Below are 20150 nucleotides of genomic sequence, written 5' to 3' on the forward strand. Positions count from 1 at the left end.
GTATTTCTTACAGGAGACACCATACCATACATATTTGATGTTTTATGACAGGGTTACCATACTCACAGTTCAGAAGAGATCCTTACAATAACATGGAGGCAGATATACAGTATAGCTAACACTGTGGAAACATGTATGGAGATATATGTCAAGTGTAGATGGATCTAAGATGCACCTGTGAATTTATCCTGGAGATGAACCTGGATATTGTGGATGATTCACTTTTGAACTGTTATTGCATTACCGTATGATATTGCGGCCCTACAACAATCACCTCATTTTTATAACATTTTCAGATATTCTCAGAACTGAAATCAAACTCTACTAATACTGCCATCAACTCTTAAATGCTCCATGTGACTGTTTGAATTCACTTACAATAAAAATAGAATGTCCAGCTTCATGATTTATTCACCTGGAGCCCAGTCAGCATCTAAAGTATTTGTCCAAATCTATTACAATCAAATGCCCAGTGTTCATTATGATGCTTTTAATGATAATGGCCCAAACCTGAGCAGCACTTAAGTATTATCATCATCTGCTGCTCTGCCAGGCTTTAATGCTGATTAATCTGCTGGCACATGTTTAACTTGGACTAACGAGTGGCTCTGATAGTCATCAAGACTGGCACAGGAGACAATGCAATAACAGAGAGACTCGCTGAGAGCCAGAGAGAGTCAGGGGCTGTGAGGTCGTCACCACTTGATATGTAATGTGACTAAATGAAGCCACCTACGGAGATGATGGTTGTGTAAGGACGCAGTAATGATGCGTTGATGGTTGGAGGAAGTACACTACAACATCTGATAAAGATTTCCAAAACTAATCAGGTGGTATTTGTGTCTTTGATTTCAAATTTATGCCAGGGTTGAATCTTGTCAAAATCTTGTAGTGTTCATCTCTTTTTAAATGATGAAACGTGCTTGAGTGATTCACTGGTCACCAGAAGAAGTCCAGTCTTTACCATGTGGACTAATATTTTTACTCAGCCACGACAAAGATGTTTAATTTCACAGTATATAAGATCATGGGATCAAAATATGTATTCCAAAAGATTAAAGGACAAATACTGTAATTACTTGCCTGTAGTATATAGATGTATTCAACAGAGCCTGTGAAGCACCTGCTGTATCCAGAAAAAGTTCACTAACATCTAAATCATTTCTTTCTCCCCTCATTGACTAATTCACTCACAGTCAGCCTATCACTCCCTAGTGGTGATCAGAAGACATGACAGTGTTTTGTCTCCGCAATACTGCCAAAATGTACAGGGTGCTTTATGTCTACCACATCTCTGGATGTCATTTTTCCGTTTTATTTAGTCTTGTAAAGTTGCGCAGATTTTGCCTTTAAAATACATATTTCGTCCTGGTTTGTTCATGGCAACATCCATTCTTTCATAAGAGGAAAACATAAAGGGAACATAAAGGAAACAATACAAAACATATAAAACAATTCAAAATCCTAACTCCACCATAATGCACGTTCAGACAATGTATTGTGCGTCTTTTCTCTCAAGGACTGTGGCCTCTGCCAAATTAATATCAGGTTTAGTTAGGATTTATGATGCCCATAATAAGCTGCCACACACACTGCGTAGGAATACACACATAGGTATTCTATGTACAGACAAACAACAGACAAATTTATTCACACAAACGCACGCAGACACATACACACACAGTAGCTAAACCCTGTGAAAAAAGGTGAAAATAGTTAGTATAGTTAGTAGGTCAGGTTAGGTAGATCAGACATGCAGGTGCTGAGGGATAAAAACAAACTTCCGTCAATGGACATGACTGAGGTTGTTCATTGAATACAAGTGTCTGAAATACCATTGACTTTCTTTTAGAGAATACAGATCTGGGTCAGATCCATTCACAGAGGACAGGCTCAAAAGAGTGCAGGGTGACCTGTCCTCTGTCATGCGACCTCATGATCTCATAGCAGGTTTACTGTGATAACCCAATAGAGCAGGATCTGCACAGGGAGTGTCAGGGGAGTGTACTGTTGTTACATGGAAATGTGGTAGACAAATATTGGCCTAAGATGAGAATGACATTGCAGACTGTTTCAATCGGTTAGACATGGACGAAAGGAACGGATGAATAGTCCTGACTTTCAAAGAGCAGGAGGGAAGGGGAGCCTATCAATAATCAGAATAACCAAATTAATCAAATTTTCTGAGTTGATCAGCCGGTGACATCGGCAAAAAACTAAAGAATACACATAAAGTGTAATGTGAAATTGTACAAAATGATACTGAAAAATACAGCCAGTGTATAATAAAGAGACATCAAACTGTATTTGTTCATATCATTTGAATCAAAAGAGAAGCTGGGGCCACAGTGGCTGTAGTGCTGTTGGATGAGATGGGAAAGGTTGTGATGACTGACAACCCCTCCAAGGCAGCCAGTTGGTTCAAAACAGCACAGGCAACGTTCTAGCCAAGCTTCTGCTCACCTGCTGTCCCATTCGGGATAGAGGGGGAATGTGAGAAGTATTTAAGAAGAGGGATATATACACACACATCACAGTGCCTCTTACACACACAGCACACCCAATCACATCTTTACGTTCACAGTGGCACAATGCCAAGCAAGCTTGTACATATACACTGCAGATGTACACAAACACGTTTTGAGACTGTCCGGATTTCTGCATGAAACCGACAACGTAAAACATACACAGACTGATTTATCACCTATTTCCTAATCTTAGCAAGCAATGATTATATAACACATTTCTACTGGAGGGAGCGCAGTGATGTTATGTAAACAAGCTGATACCATACAGAAAGTAAACACAGACTGACACCTAGTGGTTAATTACAACACTACAACAACACTCCATTGGATTGAAATATTCTTCTCAGCATATTATTATTGATGAATAAAAAGATCCATATAATCTACTGCTAACCAAAATTTACATTATTCAGTTTATATAGGTTATAAAATTTAGTCAGCCTTTAATTGCCACAAATACAGTAATTAGTAACCACACTTATTTGTGGTTTGAGATGGCAGGAGGAGACTTTTAGTTTCTAACTACGTTTAAATCAAATTTGATTTAACTATTTGGTGACAACTATTAATTTAAAGTAAAATCAAATAAATTTGACAGATTAATGTACAATCATTTGTTCAGAGATTTGCACAAACAGTTAAGTTTGATGTTAGTGCTAAAGCCAAACTACAGTTTTCTAACAATCAAAGTTTGTTTGAAAAACTGTGATGACAATGATGAAAAAAGTAAAGCCTGCACATGGACTCCAAACCACAAATCGATTTCAAATCTATTTCAATAGACATCATTTTGACCCCAGTTGGAGTTTTATCATAAAATTTGTTCTGGAAACTCCAGAGCCAGCATCTGTGAAAGATGACTGTTTGTGTCTTTAGGAACCATTTATGACTTGATGAGGAAGTTGTAAATTAAAAGTCACTTACCCAACATCATCCATGATACAGCCTGACCAACGATCATCACACTTGCATTCACCTGACAAAAACAAAAACACACATCAGCATCTTTTTATTGCATAGAAAGGAACCTTAAGATATTATTTTGTATAATTAAGGTAACAAATTAAAAATCTGATTATGGTTTAACTATGTACCATTGAGAATCCTCTTCTTGTCAGAGAAGATGCCAATATTCTGACCAAGAGACTGAGCGAGGGTTATGGCCATCTCATCTGTTTTCCCGTACTGATGATGAGAGAGAGGCAGATAGACAGAGCGCAGAGGAGAGAAACAGCAGGAGACAGAGAATAAAAAGAATATTAGAGCAGTCAGGTGAGAAGAACTTGTCTTACAAAAGAGCTCAGAGGCATCTCCTTTTGCAGTAAAAAAAAAAAATAAAATAAAAAATAACTGCACTGATACATGACTCACCTCATTCACTCCGCCTCCTTTAGTGAGGGAGCAAACCCCGCCCATGTAGGAAGCTCCACCCCAGCTGCTGTGAAAGCGATTCCCTCTGATAAAATGAGAAAGTTACGTTTTTAATAATGTAACCAAGTTACACAAGGAAATCATGTTAGATACTCAGACTTACGAGAAGAGGTGAACAGAGTCGCATTTCTCCTTTATGAAATCTTTCCTGTACTTCATGAACTCCCTCAGGGTCACCATGGGGTCGTCATCAATGTTGAACTTGTTGTCAGCTGACCAGGTTTCCATGGCAACCAGCACAATGCGGGTATTAAGCTGTTCCTTGAAAATCTGTGGAAGTAAAGGCAAAATTAACATCAATATGTTATCTTTTAAAAGTCATTAAGCTGTGCGTTCAAAGTTCTTGTGTGACTGAAAATGTCAAAAAGAAAAAAAGACACTACATGGCCTGATCGATATCAAGACTGACAGGCATGTTTCAAATTCATCAACATCTCCAGCTGTTCATTATGACAGCATCAGTCAAAGAATCAGTATGATCCTGCCACCAGACAGCAGCACATTACAGGCGGCTAGACAGAGTCAAAAACGTTCTGAGGGGCAAAGCAGGAGCAAATAATAATGTTTGCTTTCATAAGACAGAAATCTACTGGGGTCCCGGACCAGACAAACACCAGAGCAAAGCCTCTACGTTTAAGCTGAATGCCACAAATCTCACAACAAGCCTGTCAGAGCAGAGAGGGAGCAGTCAGTGACATGTGACACTATCCACTCTGTCTCTATTTGTGCATTTGCATGGCGGGTTTGCCATATTAAGAGCTGTCCTGAACCAGCTTGTGTGGAGCAAACAATAAAACCCTAAGACAGTGAGTGTGCATCTGTGCTGACATTATGATGTTGGTCATGCACACAAACCTATGACTACATTTTCCTTAAGCTGTCTTTTTATGGTTGGGTTAAACTCACTAGTGTGTCACAGTCACATCTTTTACTGTCCAGGTGCTGTTTCCAAAATACTGAGAATACTGATTACTGCCCCCTTTAAATGTCTCACAACCACAACCACAACGTCCCTGATTTGATTACAGTTGGGGACCTTTGTTGCATGTCATATTCCTCTCTGCCCTTGTTGTCTGTCTGCCTCTACACTGTCTGCTAAACATTACAGGGGACCGTTTCAAAAAATTCATTACAGTAGAAGTAAACATGTCAAACCCAAATTGTTTCTTTGTCATGTGCAGAAGAATAAAACACTGTACACAGTACATGACTAAGAACAGAAATCATCATTTTATTCAAGCTAAATTAATTTGATTTGATCTGTTTTATACCCTTTTATAAACGCATCAATTAAAAAGAATTGTCTCATTGATTCCATAGTACATGCTGATTGTTTTAGGGATGTTATTAAAGTGCATAATAAACCAACCAGCTAAATGAAAAAAGGCATCTACTTGATTGTAACACTCTATAGTGGGCAGGGGATTCATTTGGGAAAGGCCCCTTAACAGTGACATTTCCTTTTCCAAACAAGAAGGTGTTTGCTGACTGATATATATAGAGAGAGGTTATAACTCTATTCATTTTATCGCTATATGTACTTTAACTTACAGGCTTACTATAACTAATGTCTCTGTGAATATGGCCTCTGTGCTGTGGCAGCAGGGCACACACTGGGAAGAAAGACAACTCTACTTATACATGGAAATCAATGTAAACTTCCCAAATAGATCCTGCTTCCTATGATCGTCTTCAAGGGCACAACAAAAAGCATGACCTTCCTCCATCTTCACCAGCCTATCAGCTTACGGACATGACCCTGTGGCAGGTCAGATTTCAGTAACACAGCACACAGATGTGGCCACAAATAATCAAACATATCTGCCTTGGTTCTGTTGGAATGCCACAGCAGCTTAAGTCCTCTGAAACCTGAAAAACTTAAGCAGTTAATGGCTGCTCAAAGCATATTATGAGGAAGAAGAGGTTTTAAATGGAGCAACTGAGGTTGGTTAAATGAGAAATCAGTGCAATGTCTGCTCAGCTCCCAATACCTGGGAGTGCTTGTGGCAAGCTTTCCAAGAAGAGGATCAATACGATTCTTACCATGTCAGCCATATTGACCACTGACTTAGCATAGTTATTCGTGTGCCCAACGGAAAGCCGATGCTTCTTATACTGGAGAGAGAGACAGAGAGAGAGAGAGACACACACACACACACACACACACACAGAGGGATGGAGAGGAAACAAATAAAACTGGGATCCATAATCTGGAACAAATTCATTATAAGCCATTTAAATGTATAAAAGGAGCAGTGTATGCACATTTGATTTGCTCCAAATATCACTGTCACAAAATCAGTCCCAGTGGATCTTAGTCAGGCACATTTGGATCAAAACGTTCTCTGTTTTATGCACAATACAGGTTGTTTCTAGAGAGACTTAAGAATGCAGTCACTTCTATAGTGTCGACTCTTGGCCCATCCATCATCCAGCTCTAAGCGCTCAGCAATTTGAAGGATTTTCTATATTTTTCTTATTATCAATAAATCCCATGAAAAGACCAAAAACAAAAGAATCAATCTTGCTATTTAGTATTGCCAGAGTTTTTTTTTACAGTTTATTCCTCCATTGTTGTCCAAAAACTATTAAAACGACCACTGTAATTTATCTTTAATAAATCCTACATATGCTGTCCTGCTGCCGTAAATGTTTGAGAGGACATCTAATATGTATCAAACTGAAAATAGTCCCCAACAAATACTCTATTTACTTCAGTTTGAGTAATGTTTACAAAAAACTACAGTGTCCAGTTGTTTTAATTAATTGTTTAGCCTCTTTTTAAAATGAAACTATATATCATAACCCTTTTTTTTTTTTTTTTTTTTTTTTTTTAAGAAATTCACATACTCAGTAAAGGCTAATGGGTTTGTGACCGAGTGCCAAAGACAGGGTTGAATTCAGAAAGTACAGAAGGACCAACTAACACATTGTCATTTTTTAAATTTTGGTCTCTTTCTGAGAGCTGAAAAATATTGGATAACACCAGCCTTATCTTTTAAATGCAGATATATGTTATTTAATTGATTGATTGATCTGTTTAAATGTGCGTCCTGTGCCGAATGGTGCCCAGTCCAAATGGGCTTACACAACACTAGACAGCAACAACTAGGATTGCCACATGACAAATCCACAAATTCAAAATGGGAACATTACAAACATTCAATTCACATAACAAAAATGAGCCTCTGTGAGGGATCTATGAGTGTTCTATTAATAAAATACCCAATTCAACATAATACCTTCAGACAACCAAAACAAATCAGAAAAAGTCAATGAGCAGAGGGTAATCAAACACAAAATGTATTTTAAAATCATTAAAATGTAGTGAATCTTAACATGACAGAATACAGGGAAATTTGCCCATTGTGGGATTAATAAAGGATTATCTTATCTTAAAAATTTCAGAGAGTAAATGCGCGGATTTAGCCATATATCTTTGTCAGGGTCCATAATTAAATAGTGATTTGTGTAACTGGTAACACAAGCACTTTTCTGGCTTTACAAGAATAAATATATGAGGATTACTGTTTTATAAGTTTACTTTCTATCATAACTGCACATCCATATATGTAGTGAAAAAACTTACCATTAAATGGTCATTGATCACCATCAACTCAATGTATTTGGTCTCATCCACTATACTACGTGACACACGTGGAGCCTGAGAGAAAACAACATAGCATATAAACAGACAGACAGACACCTTCTTCTCAGTTTCCTCTCACCAAGACTTTTCAAATCAAGGAATATTTCAGAGGAACACACACAGTAAACACAAAGATCAGTTAATGTCTCCTGCGTCACCAAGAAAAGAAAATAGAAGACAAATCAATAAGGATGAACTTTGCGAAGCTGAACCAGGTTTGTCTGTTCTCCAAATTCCAAATAAAGATGAGAGCAGCTCTGAGGGCTGAGAGACAGACAGCTGCAGACGTCTGACTGTGTCTGAGAAAAGACGAGGCTGGAAGCGGCCCCTACTCATGAGGTAAATATTTCATGAAAAAGAAAAGGAGAGGAGGAAGAAGACAGAGGGGTGGGAGGAGAGCGAGGAGACAGTGTTCTCTCTTTAGCTTTGTGAATTAACATAAAACATACAGGCGGGAAACCACGTAATCAGGTTTGGACAAAAAGCATCCAGAGCATAATTATCTCTCTATCTGACACCCACACAAACACACACACTCATGTGCACAACACAAAGTGAAGTCAACATGAGTGCATCAGCATCTCTCTGATAATGATGGTGATTTTCCAACAAATGGGCCTGCAGTGGAGTCATACCTGTCTTTTTTTTCTCCTGTGAACAACTTTTGACCCAGGAAATGGAGGGCTGGGAAAAGGCGGCTCTGGCAGATCACCTAGGAAACAGAAACATTTATTGCTATCAGCATTCAGGTGCAGTTTCCAAAACAGTCCATGCACTCTCTGTGTTTAGCACAAATACATTTCCATTACAAACCCAAATAATAATTCTGCTTCCATAACATTAATGGCAGATTAAATTCTTCATCAAGTCTCATCAATTATCTTACCGTTGAGTAGATCGTTAAATCCCTCTTGCCCTGCAGATTTATAGATCATGTGAATGCGGACATCTCCCTGAAGACACAAAAAGAGGAATTCAATACAGTTTGATATGCAGCCTTTTATTTACTTTACCTACATAGTGCACAGAGAAATTTCTACACTCACTTGAAAGATCTCAGCATTAAGGTCAAAGAGTTCGAGACCTCCACAAAGACAGACAGAGGTCAGCATCTTGCAGCCCACCACGACCAAAGTGGTACAACACACACAATGTGACAATAAAGTTCAAATTTTATCTATACATATGGAAACAGAAGTCTGGAAATTTGCATATTGTTGTGATAGTTTTTGCTGTTTTTATTCTTATGTGATAACCCTTTAGTATTTTTGATCTTTTGGACAGTTTTTATATTATTTATTTATTTATTATGCTATTTTTACATAACTTATTAATATATCTATTTCAATTAGCTCTGTGTCTATCTCTATGTATTGGTTGTAATTTCGGGAAACACACCATTTGATACTAGCGAACAATAACGACGCAAAAGGCAAAGGGTTAACCCCCTGTGAGACAGCGCTGAGGGCGGAAACAGTCCTTTTGTTCTGAGGCCACATCCTGTTTACGCTCATTTATACTGTACTTCACTGAAGAGACTGTGGTCTGGGTTCAAGTGGGTAAAAGGGAAGACCAAGCTGAAATGCCATCGCCTTCGCTCTAAACACGACCTGAACTGCTGAAAATATACGGTAGTGTAGTCTTTGTTTATCGTAGTTATCGTGTTTCAGCTTCAGATCTAGATATTTTTACGCAACAGGTTGCTGTAATGCTAACTTTTTAGGCTAGTTGTCAGCTAGCTGGCTAATGTGACGAGCTAAACAGCATTGAATGCCAGTAAATCAGCCCGTTGTTTATTATTTTAGATCCATTTTAGCGAACACAATTGATATATGCTGCCATTAATTACGTTATAGACTATAATCCAGTTAACGGGCTAATAGAGCTAACCTACTGTAGCTGGCACAACCTCCTAAACAGTTAGGGTAGCTGGCTAAAGCTAACTGGCAAGCTAATGAGTGTAATAACAGCTTCATGAATACCTGTTATCACTCAGTTATGGTGCAACGTTGATCACGTGATTGGACTTGATATAGTATCGGTTGTTTGCATAATTATATTGCTGTAATCGAAGTCAACCCTATCATCATCACCATCATCATTATTAACATCTTTGATGAATTATAGTTACTTAATACCACGTTGGTAAATAAAAAACACGGTGCTTTACATGTTTAAAATCAAGTAGATATCATTCCAGTACTTTAATTACATAAAATCCTACAAATTAAATACAACAGTAAGATAAAAGGAGTGAAATATCCCAATGCATCAGTAAAGGCATTTTAAAGCTGGACTAATAAAAGCTGGGGCAATTGATGACAGTCTTTTAAAAAGGTGTTGCAGAGTCTGCAAGCCTCAGATCCTCAAACAGGAAGCTCCAGAACTGAGGAGCCCTAACTACAAAAAGCCTGCTAGCCCTTTACTTTACTTTGAACCAGGATATACTATGAATATTTTTGAAGAGCCTTGTTTGAGACTGCACTTAGGTTCAAACGGGATCAGCAGTTCAGTAATACAGCAAGGAGTTAGTCCACAGTAAATCTTAAAATAGCTCCAAATGTGACTGTTAACCAGTGGATAATGTCCAGAACAGGAGTGATATGATCTACCAGTCTCTATTAATTTGATAAAAGCCAAGTAGCACCGTTTTGCATCAGCCAAAGGTGTTAGGTTGTTTTTGACCTGAATCTGAATACAGCAGATGTCACTAATCTGTACACAGTGATATAAAAGCATAAATGAATTTCCAAAAGTGAAGTTGCATTACCATGGTCAGTCACTGTTGCATGCTGTCAACTAGAGAAAGCTGAAGTGTGTAATTCAATTGTTTATTGTGTGGCTGTGCAGTTTATGCAGTGCACTGCAGAATAGACACTCTTGCTCTGCAACCTCAGCCATCAAGTCATTCCCACTGTGTTTGCTAATGAAATGAGAGCATTGTTTCTCGGGGACAGCAGATATTGGGTCAACTACACTGTGGTGAATAGAGATACAGGGGGGTTGCCCATAGCTAGGTCAGCCTGTGGCACAGTTAGCTTACTTCAGTGGTAACGGGGCCATTCGGATAAACTTGTATAACCACGGCTTTTCCAATGATCAGGAGTTTTATATAGAGAAAAAAACATGTTATAAATTGTGTTAAAGTCTCATTGATTCTCAGTACACTGACCACTTCTTTCTGTCTATCTTCCTCGCTTCATTCGTTCAAACAGGAACTCTCCTCGTGGCCTCAGTTCCTGTTAGCACCAACAACCATGACATGCCGGGACATCCATGCCACCAACGCTTTTTCCTTCATCATCGCCTTTGTGTCTGTGGGAGGGCTTGTTGTGGCAACGGTAATCCCACAGTGGCGTATAACAAGACTCGTCACCTTCAATCGCAACGCCAAGAACATCAGCGTCTATGATGGGCTGTGGGCTAAATGTGTGAAACAGGATGGCTATTCAGGATGCTACTACTATGATTCAGAGGTATTACTCTGAGAAATTTGCTCCCCTGTGCTTTTACTTTAATGTTCTAAATTATCCTAACCAAGATTATGTTTTCTCACATTCCAGTGGTACTCTAAAGTGGACCAGCTAGATCTGCGGCTCCTGCAGTTCTGCTTGCCTGCAGGCCTGCTGTTCGGCTCGCTAGCTCTGCTGCTGTGCATGGCTGGGATGTGCAAGACCTGCTGCTGCTCAGACAAGCCTGAGCCAGACATTAAAACCATCAGATTTCTTGTCAACAGTGCAGGCTGTCACCTGGTGGCCGGGATGTTCTTGTTCCTGGGTGGAGCTATCGCCATTGCACCCTCAGTGTGGTTCTTGTTCCGCACAAAGGAGCTGAACATCAGATATGACAACATGTTCTCTGATGGGTTTGCTGTATATGTATCAATAGGCTGCTCTGGAGGACTGATGCTCGCCGCGCTGATGATGTTCATGTGGTACTGTATGTGTAAGAAGTTGCCTTCACCCTTCTGGTTGCCCATGCCCTCCATGCCAACCTCGCTGTCCACCCAGCCTCTGACTGCCAATGGATATCCTCCCTCACCAGTGTATGGTCCTCAGCCCTTCCCACCACAGACCTATCCTCCCACAGTGATCGACACCCAGCCTTATGTGCCATCCCAGGGCTATGCACAAAGTGTGGTCGCCCCCGCACCACCACAGGTGTACATGTCTCAGATTTCTGCTCCAGATGTTTACGGGTCTGAGGTGGGAGGGTCAGGGACCCAGGCCTACAGCTATGCTCCCTCACAGAGCTACGCTCCCTCACAGAGCTATGCCCCCTCACAGAGTTATGCACCCTCTCAAAGCTACGCTCCTTCTCAGGGCTACGCATCCAGCTACGTGGGCCACCGCTACTCGACCCGGTCACGGATGTCTGCCATAGAGATCGACATTCCCGTACTGACACAAGGAGAGTAAGAGAAGAGAGGCTGAAAATCTCAGCACACTGAAGCCTTCTGTCCTCAAACCTCCATTAAGTTCACCACTGATAAAACTAACAGAGTATGATAGATGGACGTTAATAACATGAGAGCTATTTACAGCTTCTGGAGTGATAGTTCCAAGAATTCAGTCAGTCAGTCCAGGTCTGTAAATTGTACTGTATGTATATTATAATCCAAAAACCCCTGGAGGTACCGTATGAAGGATGATAATTTCTTTAAAAATGAAGAATACTATAGCACCGGGATGATCAATACTGTAATCAGCTTAGTATTGTCGGAAGGGAAGAAAACAAACTTTAATTTGCAGTTCAAAACACTGAGAGACACCTCAGCCGTCTTTTTTCACTGTTTTACCTGAGCAGAATCACTACACAGTAGTTCCTCACCTGCCTCAGAGGCCAATGGACCAACCTACTAGCTACGTGCCAACAGTTACTACCATTTGGTAGGTGGCTTCACAGAAATTCCTACTCTGACTACTCTAGATTAATGAAGCCCTTATATTTGCTGCCAGAATTACAGCTTGTCTGCAAATTCAGTTTTTCTGTTACGTTTTTCTGTTGAACACATACAAGTGATTTGTCATTGTTGTGTCCACTTTATGGGGATCTTCTGTTATCACTACTGAACAAACACTGAAGGTCATTAACTTTAAATAACGTGTTTCTTAATAGACAACTACTAATTGACACACTGTATCTTTCTGTCTGTCTGTCTTGTTTTAACATGAATTGTTTATAATGTTAGTGCCCTGCGAAGAGCATCTGTTATTAATGCACTAATTTTTTGAATACTGTACCAGTTTACATTGCCTTTGTTCCCATGACCTCTAACATATTACTTGTCATTTATCACAGCATGTACGTGTCCTTAAGTGTTTATTTGTCAATAAGATGACACTAAATCTGTGTTAAATGTAATGTACAGATTCAGATTTTAATTACTGTGTAGAGTTGGAATTTTATTATGAGCTGTAATGTCAGAAACAGCAATGACAGGAATGATAATGCTGTTCGTATACTCAACATGTCAGATTATGATTAATGGAAGAACTGTATAAAGCAGTCAGATTATCAGACGACCATGTGAGAAATGTTAGATGTACCATTAATCGTCTGCCAACTTAGCTGGAAGTGTGATGTTGTTCACGTTGGTACATGTTAGTACTTGTTTTTAAGCCAAATGTAACCGTCATTTCAGTTGTTGCCTTTTTGTGTGTTTTGCTTAATGAGCACTGATCAACGTTTCTTCAGTACAATGTGTCCATTGTGTTATTCTGCAATGTTGAGGTTCCTGATATTGTGAAATTGTTTTTCTATACTGTCATCTTTTTGTTTTTATTAAAATAAATCACATGTATCTGTGTGCGTGTTGTTGCTCAGAGAACAACTGCAAAACCATTTTACTAACTGCTATAAAGTACTCAGTATTTGAAATTACAACAAAAATAGACATAATCACTCTCATTTACAAAGTATTTATGTGAGTGATTTGTCTAGCCTCTCTGACCTGGCAAAAAGCTACGAGGTACAACTGAGGCAGACTGAAATACACACTGTGGTGGAGGAGAGAGCCCATTCCATTAATGGTTTCAACTGGTTATGTCACCACATTTCCAGTTTGACTGATGAATTGCTTGAGAAATCAAAGGTCTGTGAGGTTCTGGATTCTCAGAAATGTATCATCTTAAAATATAATAGTTCCTTCTGTACGTCTTTCACAATGACTCAGTTCACTGAGGGATTTTTAATTGTTGCTGCACCAGTGACACCAAAACTACATCACATGGTGCCCTTTAGGTTTGCCCTACATTTGCATTAATGGCAGTTTCTTTAGGTAACTTCATAATGGTTGTATTATGTTGTAAAGGTGCTCCCTGTGCATGCAGCTGACAGCATGTTTACATAATGACACAAACCTGAATGTCAGCAGCTTCATTCTCACCTCATAATAAATCACATTATTGTAAAAAACCGTCGTTCTCTCTAGGTTTGTGATAGGAGCTACATGTGCTCAACTGTTAATCTTTTAAGTCAAGTAATCAAGCTGTGGACATGTTCACAATCTGTATTTGATAAGTGGATGTAAAAGTGTTTGAAGTGAACATAACAGTAGTAGTTATTGCACTCAGTGACTATGCACTAACTTCAGCTGCTACACCGAACTGACACAAACCATTAAAATTCTACAGTAACGCAATGTGAATGTGATGGCATGTGAAGATACACATTTCAAGATCATTTTACTTCATCCTTTACCAGGATGATTATTCAGTATAAATACCACCTTGCAGATAGTCCTGTGTACAGACAGTATATTAAAAACAATAACAAGAATTGCCCAGACCCCAGGGAGAAGTCTTCAAAGGGCTTTTCTTGTCCCACTGACTTTGAAAAAACCCAAGTATATTCAATTTACAGTAATATAAAACAGAGAAAAGCTGCAAGTCTTCACATTTTAGAAGCTGGAACCAGAAAGAGGAATTGGTAAATAACATAAACGATTTATTGATTGTTGGCAAATTTTATGCATTGTAATATATAACAATGCAAAATAGTACAATACTGCTTTTGGCTGAGGAGCAATGTTTTCTTTAGCCTTCAGGGTTGAAATGTGCACCATCATCATCATCATCATCATCAACAACAACAAAACAAAGCACTATAAAAGCAACTTTGAGAATATAAACTTGCTGACATTTGAACTGTAATCTGCAGGCAAATATTTAAGTTATCACATCGTAGACTCTGGAGAGAAACCAGAGGCAATTAAGAATAGTGAGCGCTCTATTAAAATCCAGCTTTTGGCACTCAAGTGTTTTGTCTTATCTTTGATGTAGTCCAAGTGGACTGAGCATCCGAATTAACAGCCACCAGCTGAAATTGCAGCGCTCATAATTGGAACCTACTCCTTCTTTGATGTGACACATTTATGTTAGCAGAGAGTTTAGTGGCTGATGATTAATAAGAACATAATTAAAAGGAGTGCGGCGGCTTTGTTGAAATAGTTTGTAGCACATCGTACACACAGCACCATCCATCATTATCAGAGCAGTTACTGCTGATGAACTGTAATGTAGTATTTTCATGACGGGCATCCTCTTTGTTCTCCACATCACTCCCACCTCAGTTAAAAAAATACACACACAGCATATAGACTCTGCAGGGTGTGTGTAGTGATGGAGATTAAGGGTCTAAACACAGATGGCTTTCATATGTCATGCTACAAAGAGACGGGGCGGAGCCTGGGTTGCCAGGGGAGATGGTACCTCAGACACAGACTGCTGGCTCATGAATATAAAGCAGTGAGGGGTAACACACTCTCCATTCCCGCACTGTCTCCATGTGTAAATGAACTGGTCCAGGTTTAGCAACATGAAGTTGGCTTGAGGCCACAGGGAGACCCCCCCCCTTTAAAAAAAAAAAAAAAATCCATTTCCAGCGTGTGCTAGTATAAAAAAATCCTCCCTTTGGCACCCAGCACAAAACAACCCCCACCCTACAACCTGCCATCACCCTCCATCAACACATCCCTTAAACTCCCCACCCCCATATAAATGAGGACAGTTAAGCACAGCCTCTCTTCATATTGTCCCTGCAGGTCAGATCATCACACAGGATCTGAGGGCTGCAGCAACAAAAACACAGAGCAGTTATAGATGTCACAAGACATTTGGGTCTAAAAAAACATTCAATTCAATTTGAAATGATATAAAAGAGAGAAAAGCCAAAAATAAGCACATTTGAAAAGCTGGTTTTTGGTCAGCCAGTCAGTCCACCACTCTGGGCCCAGACTGAAATATCTCAACAACTGCCGCATGGATTAAGATTAAATTTTCTACAGACATTCTTGGTCTCCAGAGGATGAACCGTGATAATTTTGGTGATCCTCATTTTTCGTCTTGACACACCTGAGCAACTATTCAATGATATTTGTTTCCCACATTCATATCCCTTCTCAGGATGAATTGTACTAACATTGATGATGCCCTGACCTTTTTTAGGATCTTTTTACCTTTATTTGACCGTTAAGAGAGACAGGAAACATGGGGATAGAGAGGGGTATCATATGCAACAAAGGTCCCCACACCTGGAGCCAAACTATGGATGTTGTGATTATGTGGTATGCAGCACTATGCCTTGTCTCGATCTTCACTGAAAGTAAACAGAAAGAGCTGTTGGGATGTTGCCATGGCGGCCTTAAGGTGCAGGTGGGGTTGGAAAGCTGTCCAAAAAAAAAGCAAAACATATGGTGTTTTCTGCATATGCAAGCTAGCATAACACATCCTTCCTACAAGTTGTCTGCACACACACTCATGCAGACACTCACACAGACACTTACACAGTCAAGAAGTGCAAGATTTATCAGCCATGTAGCAGCCGGGAACATCACGTCCTTAGCTTGTGAACTTTGTGAATTTTCTATATTGCTCACTACTGTAGTCTACTTGTACACAAGCCTATTTACATAACACGATAAGACACTTCAAAACCAGTTCAGCTGCATAAGATGATAAGAGCAGCTTGTTCAGGACACACTTAGCTGATGTCCTGCATAACTTTTTCTGGCTTGGCGGAAGAAGGGCAGATGGACTTACCATATGGACGACAGGAGCCATGCCGACTCTCTATCTCAACACACCCCCCATCTGAACATGCATCACTTTCAACCAGATCATAACAGCCAGAATTAGTGGTGCATCACGTTGTATTCAAAGCTGTTACTAACTGATGTGATATGTGGCTGGGGTACGACGACAACATGACAGAGAGCAGAACTTTTTAAAAAGACAACCTCCTAAAACCCACAACACACTGCTTTCTGTGTGCGTGCGCGCGCGTGTGTGTGTGCATTGATGCACAGGATACATGGAGAGCACTTAGGTTGTCTGACAAAAACGAGAGGGCGACTTGCAGACCAAGCACACTGTCAAAGAGGCAAAGAGATACATAGACTGAGAGTGAAATAGAGAAGAAGATACACCAAGAGAATCCCAGAGATACAGAGGGGGAGAGACAGTCAGCGTGGACCACTGCCCTCGGGGAGCAGACATCCAGAGCTCAGTGCTGACAAACTGACAGCCACCGCTGGGCTCGAGGGCAGAGCTGTCCCCGGCATTATCATGCAGACAGGATTCCCCCGCCTAACAAGCCAAAACCAACACTGCCAATGGAGGAACATGCCAAAAACACATCAGTGCTTACTGTATACTACAGAACGGACAATTATGTTTGATATAATTTATCTGTATACAGTATATATGAAAAGCACAGATCTTTGTGCCCAGTTGAGATCTGGTATTTTAACATTCAAAGCTGAAACTGGAAATCTGGGAAATGAAAAGCAAAATTTGTCTCATGTGCAGAGGTGGAGGAAGTATTAGATCCTTTATTTATATTACTAAATAATAATACCACAGTGTGAAAATAACTAACTCATACATCATTCATATTGCATATCATATTACTGGATTGTTATTTTTGATGCATTTACATATAAGAAGAATTGTAATGTTGTAGCTGAACGAGGTGGCATTAATTTGAACAGATTTATATTCTGTTGGGTATAAATCAGGTACAATTTGCTCCATAAAGAGTATGATGAAGCATAAAATAATCATGTACAGGTACTTAAAAACTGCACTTAAGTACTTGAGTAGTCTTTCACCAGTGCCAATGTGCCATTTTCTTATTGGGAACCACACAGTATACTGTTTTCTAAGACAAAAACAGAAATACATTTTTTAAAACATGGACAAGGCACAAAGAACAAAGCAGCTATTCACACGTGAAACATTTAATTTGGCCAGTTACTGGTGGAAAACAAAAGCAGAGAAGCCTCTGTCAGGCTAAAAATTGGGCTCGTAGCATAATCTGTTCTTATATTGGATTCTAGATAAATACATGTTGCTTGAAATTACATTTGTTAATAATATTATGACTGATTATCATTTTATTTCTTTTAGTTTTGTATACGTGATACCAGCAGGTGTCTTTTTATCTGTAAGTTAATATTTGATACACAGCAGTGTTTTCAGCATGACACGCATATAAAAATGAAAAGAGTAGAGCATCTCTTCCAGTTTTTATGTGCGTTTTACATCAATGTGTCTGTGTGAATGACCAAAAAAAGATAACCATAATACTGTATCTCTGAAGAGAAGTGCTGCAGCAATATTCTGAGTTAAGATCTCTCTCTGTCTCTCTCTCTCACTCTCTCTTGCATCGCTTGAATAATTCAGTCTCTCCAGAAAATGTTGGAGAGGAATGACGGAGGCAGAAGAGAGACGAAGACGAGGCCAGAAAAGGGGGTGGGTGGTGGTGGTGATGGGGTTAGGAAGAAGTGGAGGGCAGGAGAGAGGCGTGACGCTCGTTCCTGCTTTGTCTTCTGTCTTATTTTCTCAAGTTTTCACCATTTTTCTTCTTTTTCTTTCTTTCTTTTCATTAAATTTCCACTCCTTTTCATTATTGTATAACTATGACATAGCAACTGCCATCACAAACCAATTAGTTCCTCTTGTTTTACAGTTTCTCTGAAGAAGATGCAATTACAAGCAATCTAATTACATTTATTTTACTAATGATTTTGTGTTTTTTGCTGCTTCACTCAGCTCCTCCACCATCTGTGTACCTGCCTTCTTTTCATCCTTTCCTCCTCAACATTCCTCTTTTCAGCCCTTCATTTGTTGGACATCTGTCCATCCTCTTTAGTTCAGTCTCCTAACCCCTCCTTTAACACAGCTGGCATTAAAACTGTCATATGGGAATGAATCTTAAGTAGTTCTATGTGCTGGGCCGCCACTACCAACACCCATGAGTGCACTTACACACTTCCACATAAGAACACACACAGAGATGGACACACAAACACAGACACAAGTCCCTGACCCCTCTTAGCTTGTCTCCTTTCGTCCCTTACTGATTAACACCAGACACTTCTGGATGTTTTAATTAGAGCAGAAAGGAAGTCACACACACACACACACACACACACACAGTATCAGCGGCTGCTCTCTCACGCTCACAGCGTCTTTAGACAATCTCAGATCTGTCCTTTCGTTCTGACCGTGTAATTGTTATTATCTAATTGACTGTAGGCTTTTCTGCTGTCTGCTGGCTTTGTAACCCAGCAAATCTCTCCGTCCTGAGACCTGTCTGCTACACTCAGGGTTCATTAGGAAAAGTCACAGTGACTGTTGTGTAATCTGTAACTGATGCTGGCTTCGGTCTCAAGACAATAACTGACCCATGTATGAATCCTGTAATATCAAGAAAACTATTCTTGTGTATCATCTGCTGAGCACACAGTCCTGTAGCGAAGTGATGAAAAGCTGGAGAAGAGCAAGACATGATAATTGCTTAAATATAGGGATAGACTGTCTCATTCATAACAATGCGCTAAGGCGTGAACGTGAAAAGTGACAGAAATAGTCGTGTAAAGAATGAAAAAAGAACTTGAGAGAAAGGGTCAAACCTTAGCTCCTTTGTCAGTGGGTGTAAATGACAGCTTGTCGGTTTTGGAGAGTTAGAGAAATTATTGGAAGCTACTCCCTCAAATCTGAGAGGGTTTCCAAAGCTCTTTGACCATTCAACTCTAGCAATTATGATGGAGTATAAGAGCACTTTGATCATCATCACAACAAGTTAACTACCAGTTAAAGAACATCTAATACACAGAACATGCCTCCCACTGACCTGAGTCAGTTCTAACACCCATACACAATGTGCTGTGATTTGGAGTGTGGGAAAAAAAGAAGTACCGCTTTTAAAGTGAAAAGCGGTAGCTCTACGTGGCCGTTTTTTTCAAATAATTTATCTGCATATTATTTTCTTGACTGACTGTTCTGTCTTTAAAATGTCAGAAAATAGAAAAAAAATCAATTGACAGTCTAAACCACCAATAATAAAACCAGAAACTAATTAATTAATGTACTCATCATTGCCAATTTACATTTAAAATCAGGTGTGTTAAATAACATTCAGTTTAAAAAATGTAAGCGAATACATGGAAGATGTCGGGAGGTATTTGAGCTCATCTGTTGTTGGTGGTGTGGATACATCAGTCATAACAAAATGTTGGAGACCACCGCTGTAACAGA

The 20150-nt window shown here is 39.6% G+C and overlaps 2 protein-coding genes across 4 annotated transcripts in view; one reads left to right on the top strand and one right to left on the bottom strand.

The window, feature by feature from the left end:
• adam22 (ADAM metallopeptidase domain 22) overlaps positions 1-20150 on the bottom strand; it is a 61586-nt gene that overhangs the window by 12972 nt on the left and 28464 nt on the right. For all 3 annotated transcript variants that reach the window (XM_018686112.2, XM_018686108.2, XM_018686109.2), the window contains exons 7-14: positions 8495-8561; positions 8244-8320; positions 7549-7623; positions 6003-6074; positions 4063-4229; positions 3900-3984; positions 3623-3713; positions 3453-3504 (exon numbers count right to left, since the gene is read on the bottom strand). In XM_018686112.2, coding sequence (XP_018541628.1) covers positions 3453-3504; positions 3623-3713; positions 3900-3984; positions 4063-4229; positions 6003-6074; positions 7549-7623; positions 8244-8320; positions 8495-8561 — 686 coding nt within the window. The remainder of the gene's footprint in view (positions 1-3452; positions 3505-3622; positions 3714-3899; positions 3985-4062; positions 4230-6002; positions 6075-7548; positions 7624-8243; positions 8321-8494; positions 8562-20150) is intronic.
• On the top strand, positions 9089-13411 carry cldn12 (claudin 12). The gene is made up of 3 exons (XM_018686129.2): positions 9089-9239; positions 10824-11084; positions 11172-13411. The coding sequence occupies exons 2-3, from the start codon at positions 10866-10868 to the stop codon at positions 12024-12026; spliced, it is 1074 nt and encodes a 357-aa protein (XP_018541645.1). The 5' UTR covers positions 9089-9239; positions 10824-10865; the 3' UTR covers positions 12027-13411.

The sequence above is a fragment of the Lates calcarifer genome, linkage group LG15 (genome assembly GCF_001640805.2).
Source record: "Lates calcarifer isolate ASB-BC8 linkage group LG15, TLL_Latcal_v3, whole genome shotgun sequence".
NCBI classification, from domain to species: Eukaryota; Metazoa; Chordata; class Actinopteri; family Centropomidae; genus Lates; species Lates calcarifer.